The sequence below is a fragment of the Patagioenas fasciata genome, chromosome 18, assembly GCF_037038585.1.
Source record: "Patagioenas fasciata isolate bPatFas1 chromosome 18, bPatFas1.hap1, whole genome shotgun sequence".
Taxonomy (NCBI): domain Eukaryota; kingdom Metazoa; phylum Chordata; class Aves; order Columbiformes; family Columbidae; genus Patagioenas; species Patagioenas fasciata.
This window is the reverse complement of record NC_092537.1, coordinates 4,894,018-4,914,963: the sequence shown is the minus strand read 5'-3', so window position 1 is coordinate 4,914,963 and position 20,946 is coordinate 4,894,018. Positions and strand designations below refer to the sequence as shown.

The 20,946-nt window shown below is 46.6% G+C and overlaps 4 protein-coding genes across 5 annotated transcripts in view; 1 reads left to right on the top strand and 3 right to left on the bottom strand.

Annotated features, from left to right (window-relative positions):
- ATP5PD (ATP synthase peripheral stalk subunit d) overlaps positions 1 to 20,946 on the bottom strand; it is a 92,627-nt gene that overhangs the window by 34,812 nt on the left and 36,869 nt on the right. The window lies entirely within an intron of this gene.
- On the top strand, positions 457 to 2,764 carry ARMC7 (armadillo repeat containing 7). Its single transcript, XM_065852698.2, has 3 exons — positions 457 to 588; positions 669 to 812; positions 1,732 to 2,764. Exons 1-3 carry the CDS (start codon positions 522 to 524, stop codon positions 2,067 to 2,069), a joined length of 549 nt encoding a protein of 182 aa, XP_065708770.1. The 5' UTR covers positions 457 to 521; the 3' UTR covers positions 2,070 to 2,764.
- Positions 1,032 to 8,438, bottom strand: NT5C (5', 3'-nucleotidase, cytosolic). Its single transcript, XM_065852697.2, has 6 exons — positions 7,622 to 8,438; positions 4,318 to 4,418; positions 4,175 to 4,235; positions 3,591 to 3,705; positions 3,354 to 3,507; positions 1,032 to 1,632 (listed from the first exon to the last, which is right to left on the bottom strand). The coding sequence occupies exons 1-5, from the start codon at positions 7,886 to 7,888 to the stop codon at positions 3,365 to 3,367; spliced, it is 687 nt and encodes a 228-aa protein (XP_065708769.1). The 5' UTR covers positions 7,889 to 8,438; the 3' UTR covers positions 1,032 to 1,632; positions 3,354 to 3,364.
- JPT1 (Jupiter microtubule associated homolog 1) lies at positions 8,753 to 19,316 on the bottom strand. Of its 2 annotated transcripts, XM_071816648.1 has the most exons (6): positions 19,117 to 19,316; positions 15,887 to 16,029; positions 15,202 to 15,302; positions 13,311 to 13,338; positions 12,884 to 12,922; positions 8,753 to 9,726 (listed from the first exon to the last, which is right to left on the bottom strand). In XM_071816648.1, exons 1-6 carry the CDS (start codon positions 19,170 to 19,172, stop codon positions 9,578 to 9,580), a joined length of 516 nt encoding a protein of 171 aa, XP_071672749.1. In that variant the 5' UTR covers positions 19,173 to 19,316; the 3' UTR covers positions 8,753 to 9,577. The 2 variants fall into 2 exon arrangements, with proteins under 2 accessions (XP_071672749.1, XP_065708337.1); XM_065852265.2 differs by lacking the exon at positions 12,884 to 12,922.

The window sequence follows — 20,946 nt, the reverse complement described above, 5'->3', positions numbered from 1 at the left end:
AAAAAAAATTATCTTTTTCCGTTGTTCTTTAGCCCACGAGTTCTAATTCCGTATAAAAACGAAACCTTTATACCCTCCAGTGTCTCTCCCTATCGCCCCAAATTGAGCAGGAAAAAAATCCACAGGTACACGAAGATTTTTGTGAGTAAAAGGCTTGCTCTGACAAGGAGCTAAGCGTTTAAACACCAAAGCTTTGCCACACACCAACACACAGACCGGAGCACATCATTTATTTGTTCATCTATCGTTTATTTAATTGGTAACAGGTTACGCAGTTCACAGGGAAGCAAACACCCCACCGCAAACCCGGCAGCGCCGGAGCCGCCGCCATCCCACGCCCACAAGATGGCGGCCGCCGCCCCTTCCCGCCGCCACTCCCACAAGATGGCGGCCACCGCCCCTTCCCGCCGCGTCACGCCCCCAAGATGGCGGCGGCGGGGCCGTTTGTGAGGAGGGGAGAGGTGATTGCGGGGGGTTTCACAGGGAGGCGGGCGTTAAGTGGCTGAGCTGGGGGTACCGGGATGGAGCTGGGGCGGCTGGAGTACCTGCAGGCGCTCGTCACCGAGTTCCAGGCGACAGACAGCTCAGGTAACACTCAGGCACCGCTGCTGGCTAATTCTCCCCACGTCGAGCGTGTTTCCTCATTTCCTGATGTTTCTCCGTTGCAGAGGCCAAGGAGCAGGTACTGGCCAACCTGGCCAACTTCGCCTACGACCCCAAAAACTACGAGTACCTGCGGCAGCTGCAGGTGCTGGATCTGTTCCTCGACATGCTCACCGAGGAGAGCGAGACCCTCGTGGAGTTCGCCATGGGTAAGGGCCACACCTCAGCACCCTCGGACAGGGCTGACATTTTGAATTATTTGGTGGTTAATCTTCCCACCTGAGAGGCAGGTAGGTTGTGCCACAAGAACAGATCCACGCGATGCTGATGAGGCCTCATTTTGTGGAAAATATGGGAAATGGGGTGAGAGGCAGGAGGCAGGTGTCTCCCCTTCATCCCAGTAGAGCTGCTGTGCTTAAAAACGATGCTTTCTGGAAAGGATTTATTATTAAAGACTGTAAATAAACACTAGATGAATGACTTTAACAAAACCTCTCCTATAGAAGAGCACTTATTAATACATTAATTGTTGCCCTGTACAGGTCCAATGTTATCATTCTAGTGTTGACAACCAGTCTTCTTAATACTTGAAATTTTTCAGATAGTCCTCTGAGGAAATGCCTTATGGTGATTCCCCATGGTCTGAACATGAGCTAAGGGGTCAGATCCTAATTGTGACTCATTCCATGAGATTATAATAAATACATTTTTAAGCTTTGTGGCTGAGATACAGCAGGGTATGGCTGCATCTTAAAAGCCTCAAGTACAAACATTTTTTGCATCTTGACTGGTACTGTTGTCTCTGTTCTTCTAGAACACCTGCAATAAATGGCTGTTTCCAGCCTCTGTTAGGGTTAAGTGATTCTGGAATTCTTCATTGTTATGTCCAGCAGGACAGTGCCCTCTAATGACATACAGGAGGAGGAATGTTCTGGTGGAAAAACCTCTGGAAAGAATCAAGAAAACATTGCCCAGGAAGCCATGAAGAATTTTCCATCCAAATGTCACAGGCAATCTGGATGCTTATTTCTGTATTAGAAAAAAAAAAGGGGGGATCAGGAGTGAAAGATGAGGGTGTGAAGAGAAGTTTGTCTTGCACGTCTCAGACATTTTCTTTTGCTGTTTCAGGCGGTCTTTGTAACCTGTGCCTGGACAGAGCTAACAAAGACTACATCTTGGAAGCAAATGGGGTAGAGCCCATCATCAACTGCCTGTCCAGCTCCAACGAGGAGACGGTCATGTCGGCAGTCACGACACTGATGTACCTGACGACGCCGCAGTCGCGCCAGCAGACCACGGCCCTGCCCGTGGTGGAGTGCATGCTGCGCTTCTCCCTCTCCGCGAGCAGAAGGCTCAGCAACCTGGCAACCGTCTTCCTGGAGGATTACTGCACGCCACGGCAAGTGGAGGAGGCCAGGAACCTGAGCAAGCACACGGCGGTGGGGATTCCTCTCCCCAAGGACTGAAGTCGTCAGAGCAGCGCAGAGCTGTCGGGAGGGAGATTCCCTCTTTTCCCAGGCCTCCACGTTCTGCTCGGCAGGTCAAGAGTGCGTCAAGAACAACATTAAAGAGGGAAAGTGGTCATTCCAGCACTGGATTTTAGGTTAATAGAGGACGGTACAGCACTACCACGTCAAGCATGCAGCTAAAACTGCAGGCAAATATTTAAAATAAAAGAGGTCATGGCTGTTGGAGGGCAGGTTGCCAAGTGCAGCCCAGCACCCAGTTTGCACAAATAACCTTTCACAGCAATTAGGGTTTTTTTCTACTTGAGTTATTGGGCAGCTTATATCCCCTCCAGCTCCTGGCTGCTTTTAGTGCAGTTCTCATCTTCCCTATCAACTCAAATGATTTTGCAATGTCACATAAGCTTTACTGCTCTTGCAGAAGAAGGAAGGTGTTACCCTGCCCTGGCAGTTTGCAGTCTTGCTGCATTCCCTTTGGTACTAAATATGTCATCCTATCATCACGGCATAGGCACCCGGCTAGTAAATCACTACATAGGGCAGGTTGTGGCTGTCCTATAAATCAGAAAGCGCAAAGCTTTTCTTTCATTACCACTGGTGAGAAAGGTGAAAATTTTAAAAAAGAGCTCGTGACACTGCGGTTCACGAGAACGGCTGCCTTGTAAAACCTTCTCTTAATAAAACATTAACTTAAATGCTGTGTAAACAGTTTTGTGTAAGCTCATAAATATTTCTCCACAGCACTTGCAGCCCAGCCTTTGCTCGCTCTTACTCATGCATGGGGGCAGAAATTGAAGCCAGCCTGGTCTCCTTTCATTATCAGCCAACGATGCAAAAAGCAACCCCAAAGCCAGGGTGGCTAAATACATCACATTTAAATGGGTTTGGCTGCTGAGCACAGAGCTCCCTGACAGACACCCACGCGCTGCGTCTGCTCGAGTTTCAGAGCTTTACTTCTTCCTCTTCTTTTTTCTCTCCCCTTCAACCCCAGTCAGCCCAAAACAAACAGGAGCGAGGTTAGAAACACACAAAACCAACCCACAACTGCTTGCATTTTATCATTTCACCAACAGCAAACATCCCAAATGACTCTACAGAGATTAACTGACTGAATGCAGAGCAAACTTCCAGAAAGCTGCAGAGGAGTCAGCTCTGCCGCGTGTCACCGGCAGCTCATTTCTTATAACCGACCCCTGCCCGGCTGAGGGAGCCCCGGGAAGGGGTTTCCCTGCCAAGATGAGCTGGTTGTTCCCCAGCAGTGGGAACAGCACAGCGTCCTGTCACCTTTTTCTGCGTTACTGCCTGCGTTTGCTCTCCAGGATGCCCCTCCAGTCGTCGGCCCAGGAGAGCAGCCGCCGGCGCGGCGCCTGCAGCTGGAGGTGCCGGTTGTGGCAGCAGGTGAACAGGATGTGCTCCCAGCTCGGGTTCTGCTCCGCGCCTGGGGAGGGAAGGAGGAAAGCTGGGGTCAGCCGGGGGCCTTCCTCCCCAGCTAACAGCGAGCGCTGCAAAGGCTTCTCAGACCTCTAATGGTATCCTTGTCGTCAAACAGCAAGTCAGCAGATACGACGGTTTTATCCCGGGTTAGTATAATCCGCTCCACAAACTCAGGTCCCAAATGTTTCTCTACCCACTTGTACTGCAAAGGCAAGAAAGAAGAGAAAGTTCTGCTGTGCTCGCTGTGCACGTTGCTCAAGTCAATACAGCAATTTTTCTCCCATAAACCTCCATCTGTGCCTACAAATCCCCGCCGCTGAGACTGGCTGTGGCCCAGGACGCTGATTTAACCTGTGCCGTCAGTCAGCGCCGCGTTCGCCGTGCCTCGTCGCTGTCAGTTTGCGAGCGGCGCTGGCTGCTCGCCCAGAACACGTGGAGTGTGCTCATCTAAGTCATTGCAGTGATTAAAGTCCCCGCTCCGTTCTTGTGTCCGTGGCAAACGGGGTTAATTCCAAGGCTACAGCCTCCTCCTAACTCAGCATTGGCCTCGTTCAGAACATCTCAGGCTCCGTATTTAGACAGAATCTTTATAAATGAATGACTTTGTCGTGGGTGGTAAGAAATACCTTGCAAAAACAGCATTAAAACCAGTAAAATAAATTCTCACCCACCTTTTCCACGATGCAGTGCTCGTATTTCCGGAGAGGACTCGTGCAAATAAAGACTTCGGTGCTGGAAAGAAACAGCTTTCATTAGCAGTTGGGAAAGCGCATAAGACAATGGAAAAGGGCTGTAGAGTGCAAAGTGTCCTTACTCCTGCATGTGGATCATCTCCTGCATGGCTTCCAGGGCTCCTGGAATTGGATCCAACCCTAGAAAGAAGCCAGGCGACTCGTAGACACTGGCTACCTTATCCTGCAAAAGACAGGAACGTTAGCAACACCCGGGCTTTGATCCCAGCTCCCTGCATGACAAGTTGTCCCGTTACCCACCGGTAAGAACCAGCAAAGGGTTCAGAGAGCGCTGTGGTTTAACCCCAAGCAAACCCCAAGCAGGGGAGAGAATTGAAAGGGGAGAAGCTTGTGGATTGAGAGAAAAAGTTTAATAAAATATCAAAATACTAACAAATAAATATTAGCAATAATAATATGAATACTAAATCTATCAAATATAAAGTGATACTCAATGCAATTCCTCACAAACTCCATCTACGCCAGAGAGGAGAGCACCCTGGTTCCAAAGAGGTGATCCCAGGCAGAGAGCAAAAAAAGACCAAAATAAGGCAGAAAGGCCCAGAGGCCAACTGCAAAATGGCAAAACCGCTAAAGACCGAACTAACGGAACTCACGAATGAAACTCAATCAGAATGGAACTGAAACAGCTTAAATTTCATTCTCAGGCAGAGAGGTTAAGCTTCCATTATCTCTTCTACCCTAAGACATATAAATCTTACCTTCCTCGGGTCACACAGGGAAGTTCAGAGGTGCCGAGCTGGCATTTCTCCGCAAGCAATGAAGCTGTACATTGCTGTGCACTGAACAATTTGGAAAACTTAGCTCTTGGTCAGTGTTCATCAAAGGCAAGCTTTGCTTAGCAACTGTACAAGATTGCTTTACAGCCCAGCTGATGGTCTCCTTGCTCGATATCATCAGCAGAACATCAATGTAAAAACTATTTTGATTAAGCAGCAATGAGGAGGAGTCGGCACTAAACAAGTCTCCTGGATCACATCGTAATTGACAAATGCTCATAAATCAACAGCCAGAAATTTGGAAGCGCTGCCTGATTTCACATGCAAATCAGAAGAGGTGAAGGAGTCCAGATCAGACCTGCCCAGATCTCCGTTCCCGTGCAAAGCCTCACTGATCCCAGCAACAACTCCCTGGAGCTCTTCCCAAGGAGACTGAATTACAGAACCAGGGTTTGTGTCTGAAAGCCCTTTTAGCCGGCAGCAAGACAGCAGAAGCTGGCAGGTTTCCATGTCACAAAACAGTCTGGCTTTACTGGAAAAAGATACTGATGACTTGCAAAAGCAAAAGCCATTTGTCCAAAAAAACCCAACAAACTTGCTAGAAAAAGAAAGCAAACCAATTTTCTTTCCTCATTCTCATCCCATCGTTGCTGAACATTTCTAATTTCCACTAGCAACAACTTAGATTCAAAACTGGAATAATTACATCTATCCCTAAGCTTTCCCATTTGCAATCCTTAAAGTAATTCTAGAAATTCTTGCCACCACTGGAGATGTTGAATCCTCCTTTGAAACTGGGGCCGGGTAACACATCCTGAACTCTTGGGAGACAAATCCCCATCAGCAAAATTGCTGGGCACCAGATGGACAAATACAGTAAAGAAAGTCTTGCGTGAAATACTTTGTAAATGAAATGGTTTTTCGGTGTGAAATTAATTATCAACTTACAATCAAAAAATAAAGCAAAGTAATGATTTGAGTTTCAAGAGGCACCTGCTGAGCACTAACAAACATCGACACTTAGTAAGAGGCCAATGCAGAAATTATCAGTGTCCGGGCTGCTGGTTCCTGGAGCAGCTTTTCCTGCAGCTGGGGACGAGGAGAAACCTCCTCCTGCGGGAATTCTGCATCCCAGACACCCTGTACCGCCCCGGCAGAACTAACACAGTCTCTATTTTTAACCAGCTGTGCTATTTACATAAAACTTGAAGGAGCTTCCAAATTTTAAAGCCTTATTGTTCTGCCAAATGCACCTAAAACAGCCCAGAGATCCAGAGGTTACTGGAGGAGACAGACACACAACACGACGACATAAACCTAATTTCCTTAGGAATCCATGCTAATAACGAACAGTAAGATAAGAGATTTCTGCCGCTGCCGACCTGGGTGGGACTGCAAGCAGTTATCTGGTTCATTCACTGACACACCTAAGGAACAGGATGAGCATGAACCAAATTAGGGAATGGGAATGCCAGAAATAGAACAGAACACAACTTTCAGGACAGAGCAGACCCACTAAATAAGAACAAATAAAAGCTATGACCCCTTAAATTACCTGCAATTCTTTTTGTCCCAGTACACCTAAATGAAATTCACTTAAAGGATACTCACTTAAGCAATAAATCATGGTCATTTATATAAAATGATAACCAAATAATGCGTATTGCCTATAAGTTATGAGCTCTAGGAAGTTTTGAGCATCAATAGTCATAGAGGTCGGTCAGTTTGGAGCCTGTGGAAATGCTGCCCAGATGCAGCTCTCTCGTCCACCACGCTGCTGCAGACACCTGTACCTCAGGAGGGAACTGAATGCGAGTTCTCATTAATCTTGAAATTAACAATGAACTTCTCAGGGGAAGCACAGGGCCCAGCCTGGATCAGCATCCGCTCCGCTTTCTGACAGAGTGCTCGGCTGTCCTGCGGCAACCAGAAGGAAGCGGGAAGTCTGGATTCACCGTATTTCTAATTTTGCCTTGTAAAAGTCGCTGATATTCATTCAGCTATTAGCAAACATTAAAAATAGCAACAATTTGCACAGATGCAGGGTGTACCACCAGCTCACCTACCGTGCACTTTGCTTGTCAGAGCATGCAGAGTGAATTATATAGACACGGCATTTTATTAGCTGCACAAACCCCATATATAACATTTATATTTCTTATCCTGCGACAGAGCTACATTAACACCTGCAGGGAGCTTCAGGGTTAAGTTATCACCACTGCTGCACGCCAAGCTCAGGAGTAGCTAAAGAATAAGCTGAAGATGGCTGAGCCAACAAATTTTTTCCAGCTGTTTTTATGATAGAATCACTCAACGCCAATTCCTGCACACACACCTCTGCATAAAGGGCCAGCAATCCCAAGAAAGTCACTAATTATTATATTAATACACAAATTAACGCTGGTTGCACGAATCAAAACTTTGTAGCACACCATTAAAAAATAAAAATTGGGGGAAATAAATAAATAAATAAAACAGGAAAATCCCGCCAAGCCTTCCCTCTGCTTGGGAAGTCAGTCGATGTGGTTTCCATCGCTCACAGCAGCGTACAAGGGGGGAGGGAGGAAGTTTTGTCAACAAGTCACAACCTCCCCACTTTCCAGTCCCGCCACAGCGCTCCCCGCCGGCTGCGAACCCCCCTGCTCACCCCCAGGTCCTCCCGCAGGCGGCCGTACTGCTCCCGCACCGAGAAGCCGCTGCGCGCCGCCAGCTCCACCCGCGGCTCCCCGGGGAAGCGGGAGCAGAAGCCCCGCAGCACGGCGGCCTCGAAGTCGGCCAGGACGCCGTCCATGTCCACCAGCACCCGCAGCGGGCTGCCCGCCCTGCCCGCACCGCTGCCCGTGCTGCTACCTGCGCCCGGCAGCTCCATCACACACGCGGGAGCGGGGCGGACCCGTGCAGCACCGATATGCATGAGCGTGGGCGGCGCTCACTGCTCGGTGGGGATCCCGTCGTCACCCGACACACCACCAGCAACTGGGCTTACTGGGAAAGGGTGTGAGATGAGGTAGAGCTGCTTCATGCTCCCAGGCGCCTTGAGTGAACGGTGGCTGCGGCTGCCGCGCTCCAAGGCAAAGAGAAGGGCGGTGGGAAGGCAGCTTCACTCGGCCAAAGTCTCAGCAACCATAAATTAACAAGTTCTGCAGGTTCTGGGGCTTGCAAAGGAAATATAGTTTTATTATTTTCCTCCTCCCAGGCCATTTCCATGCAGCAGCCTCACGGCAATTCCTATCAGCTCTAAGGAACACTGTTGCCAGACGTAGGAGAGGAGGAACATGGTAGAGCAAATCTGGTTTTATAGATTAAGCACCTAAGGCCAAAGCTTCCCCAAAACTTATCTGGAAAACTGGGGTGTTTTTAGCCACCGGTTCTTCCAGGAGAAGGGTGGAAAGGCCACAGGCTTTCCAGCAGACACACCAGTTCTGCACAAACCATGCAGCAGATCCTCTGCAGGACAGCAAAACTTCACAGTTTGGTCTCCCACCCCCTCCCTTGTTAGGGTTTATATATATGTGTGTGTGAAAATAAACTTTGATTTCCTCAATTTTCTTGAGAGAAAACCACATTTAGGATAAAACAGATTATATATATCAAAGCATATTCTAAATTTCACTTTCTTCAGAAGATGGCAGGTGATGGTGACCTCAAGTCAGGTATAAACTCTCCTGCTCCGCTGCGTTCCAGCTCTGTGAGAACAGGGCAGGTTGGCTGAGACAAAGACAACTGCGAGCAAAGCAAACCCAAACCCGTGAAATAAAACCCACACAGGAAACACTGCTTCAAAATTTCTATATTATTTACTTTTAAGCAACAGTCCAGCTTTGTGAAATTACAACACACACTTTAAAGGATGAGATTTTCACCTCATGGTCAAGCACCAGCATGATCATGCACAGCATTGAGTCAGTTGTAAAAAAATGCCCTGTAATTGTTATTTATTTATATGATCCACTCCACCCTTACTGAATAAAGTCTCAATAAATCCCCTCCTAGCATTAGGCCAGGCGGCTCTGGTCATCAGCCCTCTATTTGGCACATACCCTGCTCCATAGTAGTCCAGTATCAGGATTTATTTTGTTTTAAAGGCAGCATGGTGTACACTAACCACTTTATGATTTATATGGCACAGCAGGGCTCAAGGCATTTACCACATGCAGTCAATGAAGCCTTTTAGATCCCCAAATCCCACATGTGGAGGAAGGGACTGTTCTTGCTGATTGTTTGCTGGCCAGTTTAACTGGGATTCTAGACCCTTGTAAAGCTAAGGGGTTCTAAAAAAAGAACAACCAACCAAAGTCTCAGTACAAAAACCCTCTAAGCACACTTTGAACCAATCTACTCTCCTCTGAATGACATTACTATACTTCATAAAGCTTTCCCTCAAGTCTATCACTAGAAAACACTCATGTCACTTCCAGTAGATCTGGGGGAAACACAGGACAGAAGTGGAAAAAAACCCTTGATCTCAAAAAAAAGATGGAGTACATAAAGTGCTTCTTTAATGAAAGAAATTCGAGATGTACAGTCAGGCTCAAGTTGTGCAGTTCACAAGCATGGGGGAAAGAAACAGACACGAGTTCAGAACAGTCAGGAAGGAAAAGGTTTAACCGAGGACTAGGCTGGACTTGCCACCGGGTGGATTTCTCCTGGACGGTGCAGGTGCTGGTGCTACTGGGCTGGGAACAGGTGCAGCAGGCAGGGATTTTTCTTCATTCTGACCTGGGGTAGCTTCTACATCAGCCTCAGTGTTTTCTAGAAGAAAAGAAGCTTTTAAAGTGTTTGAAGTGGACGATGAAAGCCAGATGTTTCGCTGGCTCAGACAGAAGCTCAGCTCCTGTCCGTTCTCCCCAGGCAGGCCAGACTGCAGCCCTCAGAAGTGTTTTTCAGATGAACTCTGATCCCTTGTGCAGCTCAGTTGCAGGCACTCGGGAGCCCCATTCACTCAGCTGCTATTAGGGGACTCCAGCAATTTATTTTTAATGTTAATGACAAGCAGCTTAAGTCTGGTACACATTATTAGTCAGCATATGACTACGACAATTTAAACTCAAGTCTGAGCAGGTGCCGGAAACCAAATCACAGAAGCACTAGCGCTTGTAAGCAAGAACTCAGATTTAAACTACATTTCCAATTTCATAACTAGAGGGAAAAGGATCTGACAGACACTTCTGAGGCTCCACAGAGAAGACTTTGGGAACAGCCATGCATGGGTAGGCTCCGATTGTGCATTCCCGGGAAGGCACATGACAGTTTAATCTATTTTAAATACTTCTGAAGTGAAGACAGGACACACAAGGAATTCTTCACAGGAAGCACTTTAGATACTGTAGCAAATAATTACGTATGTCTTCCTCCACTACAACCTTCCGCTCTTTCCATTTCAAGGACCATATACAAGATTCAAGATGTTTCTCATTCTCTCCCTGATGATATTCAACATTTTTCTGGCACCTCCAAACCTTTCAGACAACTTTCAGTAATAAGACTCAAGGCAGATTTTGGAAGTTAATTGCTGTGTAGAGCTGAACAAGACTTGCATGGTTTAGGTGTCAGGGTTTTTTTTTCCCCCAGATGCATTATGTTGTACTTACATAAAGATTATTCTGCCACCTTTTTACCTGCCTATTTTGTTCGAGTCCTTCGACAGATTTTCTCACCATCAGCACATTTGGCTACTTGAAAGAGCTAATATCACCAACAAAATTGGAAACTTCACCGTTCATTACTTTTTCCAGGTCACGGATGAGGGTATTGAATAGAAGTAGTCACAGCATCACTTACCATGGCTCATTTTTTCCAACCTGAAAAGCAATCACTAAACCCTACCCTTTTGCCTCCTATTCTTCAGCCAGCTTCCTATGCACAGGAGCAGCTTTGCTCCAGTCCTGTGGCAATGCATTTATTTTTTTAAAATAAACTTTGATACAGAATTTTATCAGAAACACTGAAAACCCAACCATGTCCACTGAACCCCCTGTATCCATGCTTATAACAATCTCAAAGAACTCCAGCAGCTTCGTACAGTCTCCATGCAATCAGAAATAATCCGTAATAGATTCATCAACCCCCAGGCACATCCGAACAAAAGTTACTACAAAGTTTGAAGCTTGAAGTTTCTGCAGCTCGTTGTACCAGCGCCTCCTTACTCAGCACGTTGAGAACCGCGGCCGTGCCCACTGTTCGGACCGCGCTGAATGCTCCATTGTCTGAGCCCCAGTGCTGCACAGTGCTCAGGGCCATGATCTGGCCACCAAACACCTTCCTTTGGGGAAGTTTCTACAGCATTTAGATGCTCATGTAGCCAGCTGATACACACATTAGAAATTCCCAAATAATCAAGGTATACATAAATTTGCTAACCTAATAACTAAAGTGGTAAATGCAACAGGATCAGATCAAATGTTGAAGTCTTCCCTTGATCAGAAAGGGTATAGTCTCTGAAATCATTTTCAACTGAGTATACTGCAAATCATTGGAGACTTGGATGCACAGAAAGGAACTACAGCTTCCAAACGGGACACGAGAACACTGCTGCAAAAGGAACAAGTTTGCTTCCCCTAGACAGCCATGGTTAAATAAATAAGTATACCCCAACTAACCCTGACTTGGGTTTTTATAATCAGTTACATACAGAAAATCATTTCCAAATTCAAAAGAATAAACATTTAAGAATCTAGTTATGCTGTGCACTTGTAAGCAGATGGTTTTTACTGGGAGGTGTATTCACATTCAGCCCTTTTCAAGTCCCACAACATTGAGTACAAAAGCACATGTGGGGTGTTCAGCAGCTCATGTCTGCCACCTCACACAGCAGGAAGATCTAGTGCAGCGGGGACACGGCCAGCTCAGTACAACTCCATGCTCCATTAAGCTCTGATACCCCAAAGCTATCAACAGTAGAAAGTAATTTAATGATTTGTCAAGATTCTCAGGTATCTCTCACAGACACCAGTTCCAGGAAGCGTTAACTTTCTACTCCCTGAGTACCATCAGTGGAAACTTAACATTCAAATATTTGCCTGTCATTTCTATTTCAGCTTGACCATCTCCAAAAATTTAGTTCAGTCATGGCCACAACAGTAAACAACCCCAGTTATCTTCCAGTAACGCTTCGTTTTTTTAAACCAACTCCCAGTACACATTTACTTGGTATCTGATAAGAACTTCCTTCGCTACCAGAAACAAACCAAAAGCCAACAAATCTGACATCTGTGAAAACGGGAACTTGTTCTAAGTCAGGAACATCATTTTGTACTTTTCAGGCAGCCCTGTTTCTGCTTCCTCCCATCCCATCTCTTGCTGCCGGCTCTCAGCCGAGCCCATGCTGAGCTGGTTTAAACAAGTACCAGGGGAAGCAGCAGAGCCCTTAGATCCGTTTACTTGTGTTATCAAACCACATCCTCCTACTCAAGGCATAAACTGCAAATGCCTACAGCGCTAATTAAGATCAGACAGGCATGGGAAAGAAATACTGAATAAGCCTGTATAGTTTGATTAGAAGCAACCTGCTAAAGAAACGAGACTTATTTTTGGAACAGATACAAGTTAGAGGTAGTTAAAAACATTCTGGAAAAACTCTCACCCTCCCAGCAGAAGTCTTTTCAGGCCATGGAACTGCTAATGGCTTCAGTGATCTCCCACAACTCTCAGGTGTTGAAAGCAGCACTTAGAAAGCACCCAGTCAACATACACATTCCTCTCATCAGGAAGGAAGCTATTCTGAAGGGGAATCTCACAAAGGAGAGATTTCCAGCCTCAGAGCTAGAAAAAACACTTCAAGGTTAGCATGCATGTTGCTGGAGGAAATGCCTCTGTTTACATCAAATTTGCAGTATGCAGATGAACTTCCTTGGCAAAAAATCAGCATTTAAAAAGCGACAGGAACTTAAAAGCGAGTTAATGCAGACACCTGTGGATGCAGTAGCTGGATTTGATTTTTCTGCGTTTGCTGTAGGAGAAGACAATAGGAAAGAAGTAAATAGCTAAACTAAAATCAAGTTGACTGTACTATTTAATTATAAGCTACCGTAACAGCAGTAGAGTCTTTCAATCACTGTATCCACCTTGCCTTCTAGTACTTAAATCTTGACACCAAGTGCTGCTAGCAAAATAAATGATGACTGTTCTCATTTTTAACCTGATGACTAAAAGGCTATTTCATGCCATATCTACATTTCCACCGAAGAAGTCAGGTCACATTACTGATTTGATGCATTTAAGGGACAATCCCAAGCTCTCTCCTAATACACAGTCATTTACAGATCCTACATCATCTTCCATTTCAAGAACCCAACTGCAAAACGCTTTTACCAGAATAGTCTGAAGGAGTTACTCACCAGAAGTTTCACCACCACCATCTCCTCCCTAGAAGAGAGAGAAACACATTATGTCTCACACTTCCCTATGTATTTTCCCCCTCCATCAAATGGGTACCCAACACTCCACATATGACCATGGCAGTTGGGCACAACACTCCATCCAGGAACACTTCGAGTGGCAAACCCAACAAAGCACTTTTAGACCAGTAATGGGCTCTTAGGGCAGATTCCAGAGGGCTGTGGTGGGTTCTCATACGTATTTCTGCAGACTAATATTGTGTGTTTGTAAGCACAAATTCTTATGGAGTGACTAATTAATTTCATCAACTGTTTATTTACCTAATGTACTTCTAAAAGTTTAAACAGACAGATGCTACTGAAGGAATCCTGATGACATGTAACATGCGGCATATTTGTTATTCCTGCACTGTGAAAGAGGCGGGTGGGCAAGACCACTTTATCACATCCTACATCAGGCAGCACTGGCAGTAATCAGAACACTGTCAGTGCTGAGCAGTAGTGACAAGAAAGCTGTGCTGTGAACAATTACCAATATTTCAGTGTCCCCTCCTTTCTACCAAGCCACTCTTTCCAACACAAAACATTTATCTGTTAGCAAGGCCAAGCGCATTTGTTCTATCCAGGATATTTAACTGCACTTGCAAAACACAGATCAGGTTTTGTTTCAATGCTGCTGATAAAGTTTCCTTCACTACATAAACAGCTAAACATTCTTTTCATACTGAATCTGTTCACAGGCTGCAACTTGACACAAAGATATAGAAAGTCTTCCAGCAGCAGCCAAGGCTCCTCAATGGCATGAAGTTTTATCAACTTTCATAGATTTTACATTGTTAATTATATAGTGAAAGTGCAGTCATCAGGATATAAATGCACAGAAACTCACACAAATATATCACCTAGAATCTCAGGCTGGGCTACAGTACACTAGCTCCTCCTCTTGCTGTTTGCAGCTCTAACTACTGCATAAAATTTAAGTATTCCCCATTGGAAGAATCTGTTTGCAAAGTTAAGAACCACAGTATTTAACACAATTAAGTAGAAAACAGAATTAGAGTAAGCAGTTTTCTGTGGTAGCAGCTATAAATTTAATCTCGCTTATATATGCTAAATTGGAACAAAACATTTTCTGTGAAGAACAGTTTTGTGGCTTGAAACGCCTAATAATAACAAAAATGGGTTGTGATGATTGATGACAATTACAAAAATAAAGCTTGCTGTTCATATCACATGAGGCAGAAGATCAACGATTTACCTACCCAGTTCTTTTCAGAAAACCTAAAGCTGGAGAGCTTTAAAGAAAAAGGTTTCTCTTTTTCCCACTAGAATTTATTTATGAAAGTGAAGTCTACCCCAGGTTCCTCTTTTTCAAAGTTCAGAGGAATTACTACCCTTCACCCTGTTTTTAAGTGTAATCATACATCTAGCAAACTCCACATTAACACTACAAACCATGCTCCATATTGCTTCCAAGAAACAGAAATAAAACAAGCATTTGTGCTACTGGGGTAAGTAACTTGTTGGGATGTGAAACCAAGTCCTTTGTGAGATCCACATAGTTTGTTGTAGGTAAGGATTTTGTAAAATCTGTTAAAACACACAATTGCACACATGGCTGAATGTAGATTTCACACCACTTCATTACTGTCTCATCAATAAGAAGAGTTAAGAGCTCTAGGAAGCGGTGCTTTTAGAAAAATCCAGCCCTTCATCAACATGCTCTAAGACTATCACATGGGAAAGGGAACCCTCAGGAAAGAACAGATTTGAGAATGAGGTTTCAAATCGTACAATGCTTACAACTGTGGGAATATGGGTGATAAAGCAGCCACACATAGAGTGTGAATCGTCCCATTATCTGGCTCTTCATAATAGTTAATGGACTGACCTTGGGATCTACAAAGTCTCCACAGTTTGCATCAGCTGAGTTTCTTCTTTGTGGTCCAGACGATTCGCAGCCGTCTCTGATTTCACCTGGTTTCTTAGTCCCTACAAGCAGAGGTTGATTCTAATCAGGTTGCAAGACAAACTTACTGGAAAAGCAAATCATAAACAGGGATTTGGGGGAGTTTGGCTGTTTTGGTTTGGGGTTTTTTTTTTGGGCTGTGTGTGGTGGCACCTTTTTTTGTTCGGGTTTGGTTTTTGGTTTTGTTTTTTAATCAAAGCTTTACCATTCTAAGAAATCCTGGTCTTTCAGATAAAAACTCACAAGTTACTGTCTTACAACAGCTTCTCATGCAGCTGAGGGCGTCATTGAAACAGATGGAAACAAGGGTCACAAGGCCATCTACACTGGCACTCCTCCACAGAAATGGAAGCTTAATTCCAGCTGCGAGTACAACACAAAGCTAAACTTTCTTGGAATTATCCATACCAATCAATGCTGCTACAAATACTAAGACACAAGTTTGCCTTACTCTGGCTCGATTAACTTGGAGAAATAGCATCCAAAATACAATTCTCTTAGCTATCTGCTTGCAACACATCCAAGACCAGCAGCTGCAGGCTGATGTTATAGAAAAAATGCATTAACGCATGTCAGCAGATCTGGAAACAGAGCACTACATTCTTACCCGATGATTTAGCCCAGGAAGGTGGGTTTTCTTCAGGAGTTCCAAAGATGCTGGATGCCATTTTGTTCCTTCGCACAGGTTGTTCTTTTGGTTCATCAAAACCCAAGGAAAAGTTGGACCCGCCACCAGGAGGACGCAGCACTCTGCGAAGAAAGAGAAAGAGCTTTACAACCTCGCATATACCACTACTAAGCTGCGTTCCAGGATATAAAACAAGACTAATAAGCCCAGAGATCATTGTTGGCTCTTGCAATGGGCAGTCACACAACATAAACTCTGTCCAAACGGAAACTATGCAAGATGACTGTATTATACATTGACTTTTAACAAACGGCACAGACTGTCATGTCTTTGGCACATAATTTGAACTAGACACATAAGCCGCCTGCCAGCGCTCAGTCCAGGCACTGTATCTCCCCTTCAGCGACACTTACAAAAATAAAATGCTCCTGCTCTCTACTTGTGCCCTGGCTTCACTCGGTGTCAACAAGAGCTGTTGCTACCAGTCTTCAGTCTGAGTCACAAAATAAAATGATGTGGAGATGTCAAATTTCAGCTTTTTTAAGAGAACCCTGTGAAGGTGAACATTCATCTTCAAACTAGGAACACAACAAAGACTAAAGTTTGGCATATAAGCCAAAGTACCAGTTGCATCACTGATGATGAGGGCTGCAGCCTTTATCTAGATTTGCTTCAGTGAAAAGACGCTCAAGCCTGCAGCATGGTACTGAACTGGGCTTAAAAGATGCAATGAAATGGTTTTAAGTTAGACTGTTATTAGGAGACACACACATACAAAGCTCCAGATGCATAACCTGAATCTAACAATCTTCCATTAGACAGACACAAAAGACACCTGCCTGGTACTTCATAAGCTATATCATAATCTGCTTTCCAACTTGCAGAAATCAGCCAAACGTAACAGCAGCAAAATAAATCTCAAAACGTAAATTCCTTCAGATCTTATTTTCTTAAGTGTGAGATCTTTTCAAGGCTGATGTGTTAGCTGGAGAAACCCAACAAAAGCTAGGAGAGTAAAAATGGTCATACGAGAACTGCAACAACACCCAGAAAGATGCAAGTACACCCACACAACTGGGTTTTCAAGACATCCAGTGCTCTGAAGACCAAAACAAGCTCGGAAAGGTGCATACTTTATCTGCTTTTCAAATAATTTAATAAATTAGAGTTTCACAACAGAAAACAGTGCAGTTTGTTAAACGCACCAACCTAGGGATCCAACACAAAGAACACATCTGATTTTATAATGTCATCACCATCAGCAATAGCATCGAGATCTTTGGAGACTTTGTGCCTGTTACATTCCAGATGCCACACAGAACTCCAGTCTACAGAGCTCAAACAACAGCAAGAAAAATTCACAAAGGTGTTTGGCATGGATATTTAGTGTTACTTAACTAGCATACTACTTTTCCTTACAAAATTCTTCTCCAAAGTTCTAATTACTAATACGCAGCTGCTAATGGGAGGATCCCAGTAGATTGTATAATATGTCTTAAGAATCCAAGGACATTTTTATGACTTGCTTTGACTCCTTTCTGAATTAAGAGATATGGTACAATGGTCTCTAATAATTTCATTATCTTTTTTCTCAGAGGAAACATCCTGGAATAGAAGGTTTGTTTTCTTAGTTACATCTGTTGCACTTGCTAATCTGAAGAACACTCTGTTCAAAGGAACACTTGCTCCCACATCTTAGATCACCTTTATTTTACCAGAGCAGTGAAACTAGTACTCCAGTTTCCACTGACAGTCTTAATGAAATTAACAGATGAGGTAACTGAAGGAAAAAAAACACCACTCAAACTGTTAAAATTCCCTCTTGTCAACCTTAGCCAGAGGTTGACAGATTTTATTAGAGGCCTCTCACAGCCCCAAGATGATGTAACATGGTCATCAAAGCCACATTTAACACTTCAAGCAATGAATTCTCTTAAAATCGCACCCAATACCCAGTGATGCATACTGAAAATTCAGCCACAGCTCCATCCAGGAAGCACTCCTGCAAATGGTTGGGGTTTTGGGTTTTTTTTTGTTGTTGTTGTTTGGGTGTTGTGGGTTTTTTTGCTTTATTTGAAAACGCACCTCGAAAAGCCAAATGCAAGCAGGAAGGATCTGCTTTGTCAGGCCCAAACCTTACACAAAAAGGACATGATAGCTTGAAAGAAAAAAACCGACACGATCCTCTCCACGCTAGTTGTTACTCCTGCAGAAACGTGGGTGCCCGACAAAGTGCCGTGGTGCATCTCTCCCAGACGTACCTGCCAAGTTTTCTTTGTTCCGAGACAGGCTGCGCCTTCCTCCCCCCTCCACCCTTCCCAGCCCCGTTCGCCCCCCGGGAGCGCGGCCGAGGCCCCGCCGCAGGGTCGGAGCCGGGGGAAGGGCCGCCCCCGCCGGGCACCGAACCGGTCACGCCGGGCAGGGCGAGGGGCCGGCGGCCGCCGAGCGCAGCGGCGTGCAGGACCCGACCTGCCAGCGGAGAACAGCCCGGCCAGACCCGCGGGCTCCCGGCGGAGCGGGCAGGTGGGGAGGCCGGGGAGAGCAGACAATAGAGCCGGCTCGGCCCCACCCAGAACGCGGCAGCCCCCGGCGCTGCTCCGCCGGGCCAAGGGCTAAAGGCGGTGTGAGCAGCCGCGGGGAGGGAAAGGTGGCGGGGAGAGGAGGGCAACAGGGGTGCGGTGCCCCCCCCTCCCCACCCGCGATGTGGCTGCGTGGCCGCGTAGCGAGTCGCCTCCCTTCTTTGTTCGGAGGAGGCAGGGACGCACACGCACACCCGAGCAGCCCGGGGTGGGTCTCGCCAGCTCCCACCCCTGCAGCTCCCACGCCCCCCTCCCCCAGGCAGCTGCGGCAGGGCACGGCCACGGCCTGGCCCCCCCCGGCCGCCCCCTCAGCACCGCTCCCCGCCAGCAGCACAGCTGACGAGCCCACAGCCAGCCCGCTGCCCCCGGGTGGGTGCGGCCGCAACCGCCACCTCCTGCCGACCTGCCCGGCAAACGGCGAACACCAACCACACAACCGGCCGGCGCCCGCGGCTTCACCCTGGCACCGCGCCTCGCGTCCCGCCACCCCACCCTCAGAGCCGCTCCGGGCAGCCCCGGCCAGGTCCCCGGGCCCTGAGGCGAGGGGGAGTGACAGCCCCACCGCGAACGCCCTCAGCGCCACCATCCTGATGGTCCCAACGGCCCCCGAGCCGCCGCTCCCCGCCGGACCTGGAGCTGTTCCTGCCACTGGGGTCCATGCCCGAAAAGGTGGTTGTGGTGGTCATGGCGGCAGGGAAGGAGGAGGTGGTCGAAGGGGAAAGGGCTCCGTTGAAAGGCCAACGGGGAGTGACGGTCCCGGGATCGGAGCTTCCTCTCCCTCCCTGCCTCTCCCTGCTGCTGCCGGTGACAACTGCGGCCACCGCCCGCACCGGCCGCACCTTTTATAGCCACTTTAAGGGCCGCCCCCTAGCGGCTCTCTCATTGGATGGTTTAAACCCAACCCTGCGTTTCTATTCGACAGCATCCTGCCACTCTGCCCTTTGGCCCGCCTCACCGTCTATTCTGAGGCGCCGTAAAAGCTTATTGGTGGAGCAATACGTCTGCTCTGCGGTGATTTGCTGCACCGAGGTGGCGGCGCCCTTTGTTGGTGATTGGCGGGAGGCCTGCCGCTCATATCCGATAAGCTGTGATTGGCTTAGTCACACATGAGGAGAGACAAAAGTCTCGGTGCGGTTTCCCTTGTGAGGGGCTGAGACCCCGCGGGACTGTAGGACCCCCTGTGAGGGGAATCCGGGCGAGACGGCAGGCCCCACCGCCCCACCGCCCCACCCATCGTCCTTCCTCGACAAACACCCCTTCATGGCATCCATGTGCCCCATAACACCTCTATGGACATCACCTCAAGTACCATGAAACCCCCAAGCACCCCACTTGGCCATGCCTGAGGCCCAACTCCCTCACACTTATTGCCATGGTGGGAGGTGGCCTAGCCCACACCTGCCTTGAAGTTGCCTCAGAACATGTCATGGCGCAACTCCAAAATACAGGGTTGAACAATAAATAGGCACGGGAGGTGTTTGCACAAGGCCACTGCGATGTTAGAGGCTCCAACGAGGACAGAGAAACATCCCATGGCCTGCAGAGACACACGGGCTGCAGCAGCAGGGATAGTGTGAAACACCTCAGAGCAGAACAATAAAATAACCTGCAATATCAGACAGTTTTGGAGCAGTGGATTATTCCATGCAAGGACCAGAACATCTACAGCAGGTGGAGAACAACACCCAGCGACACTGCTCACCCGTGTCTTAAGACCACAAGGCTGAAACTCGTGCTGTGTGTGCCAGCAAAACACTCATACAGCACAATTTAAATTACTAAATGCTGGCTGTTAACCTACCAAATCCACTTTTGATTTGGTGACTGGGAGCTTCCTGAACTCCCTGCAACTTTCAGACACACTGATGCTTCCCCAATCACCATGACTTTCACTGCAAACGCTATTTTAATTAGTACTTGCACAAAAGAGAGAAAGAGAAAACAAGACCTCTGTTTCATCCATCCCTCCCAGTTTGCACTAATAACAGCCCTTACCACCTCCAAAACACTTTTTCTCTAGAAAAATGTTTCTTTTTGGTCTGCAAAATGTGAGCTTTGTTTGTGCTGCTTCACTTTATGTACAACATGAGGTCAAGTGTTAGAATTATCACCAGCCTCAACACTAGCACAGCTCAGGAAAGAGCCGAACTGCTGAAACTACATAAACAGGCCCACAGTATTTTAGATTTTCTAACCTAGGATCTCTTAAAAATTGTTTAAATATAAGCCCCAACCACTATTTAGGTCCCCAGGGAATCCTCTGTTGCATCACATCTTTCTAGAGGTAGATTAAAGGGAAATTTTAAGTAACATGACACAGTTGTATTCATTCTGTTATCCCGTAGGCCTGGGCATTAAGAAGTCAAATGATACCTATTTGCACACAGGTAAGTGTCTGCTCTCGCGGGAGCTTTCAAAAGTATTTTGTCATCTAAATGCTCTTTATTCAAACCCACAGGA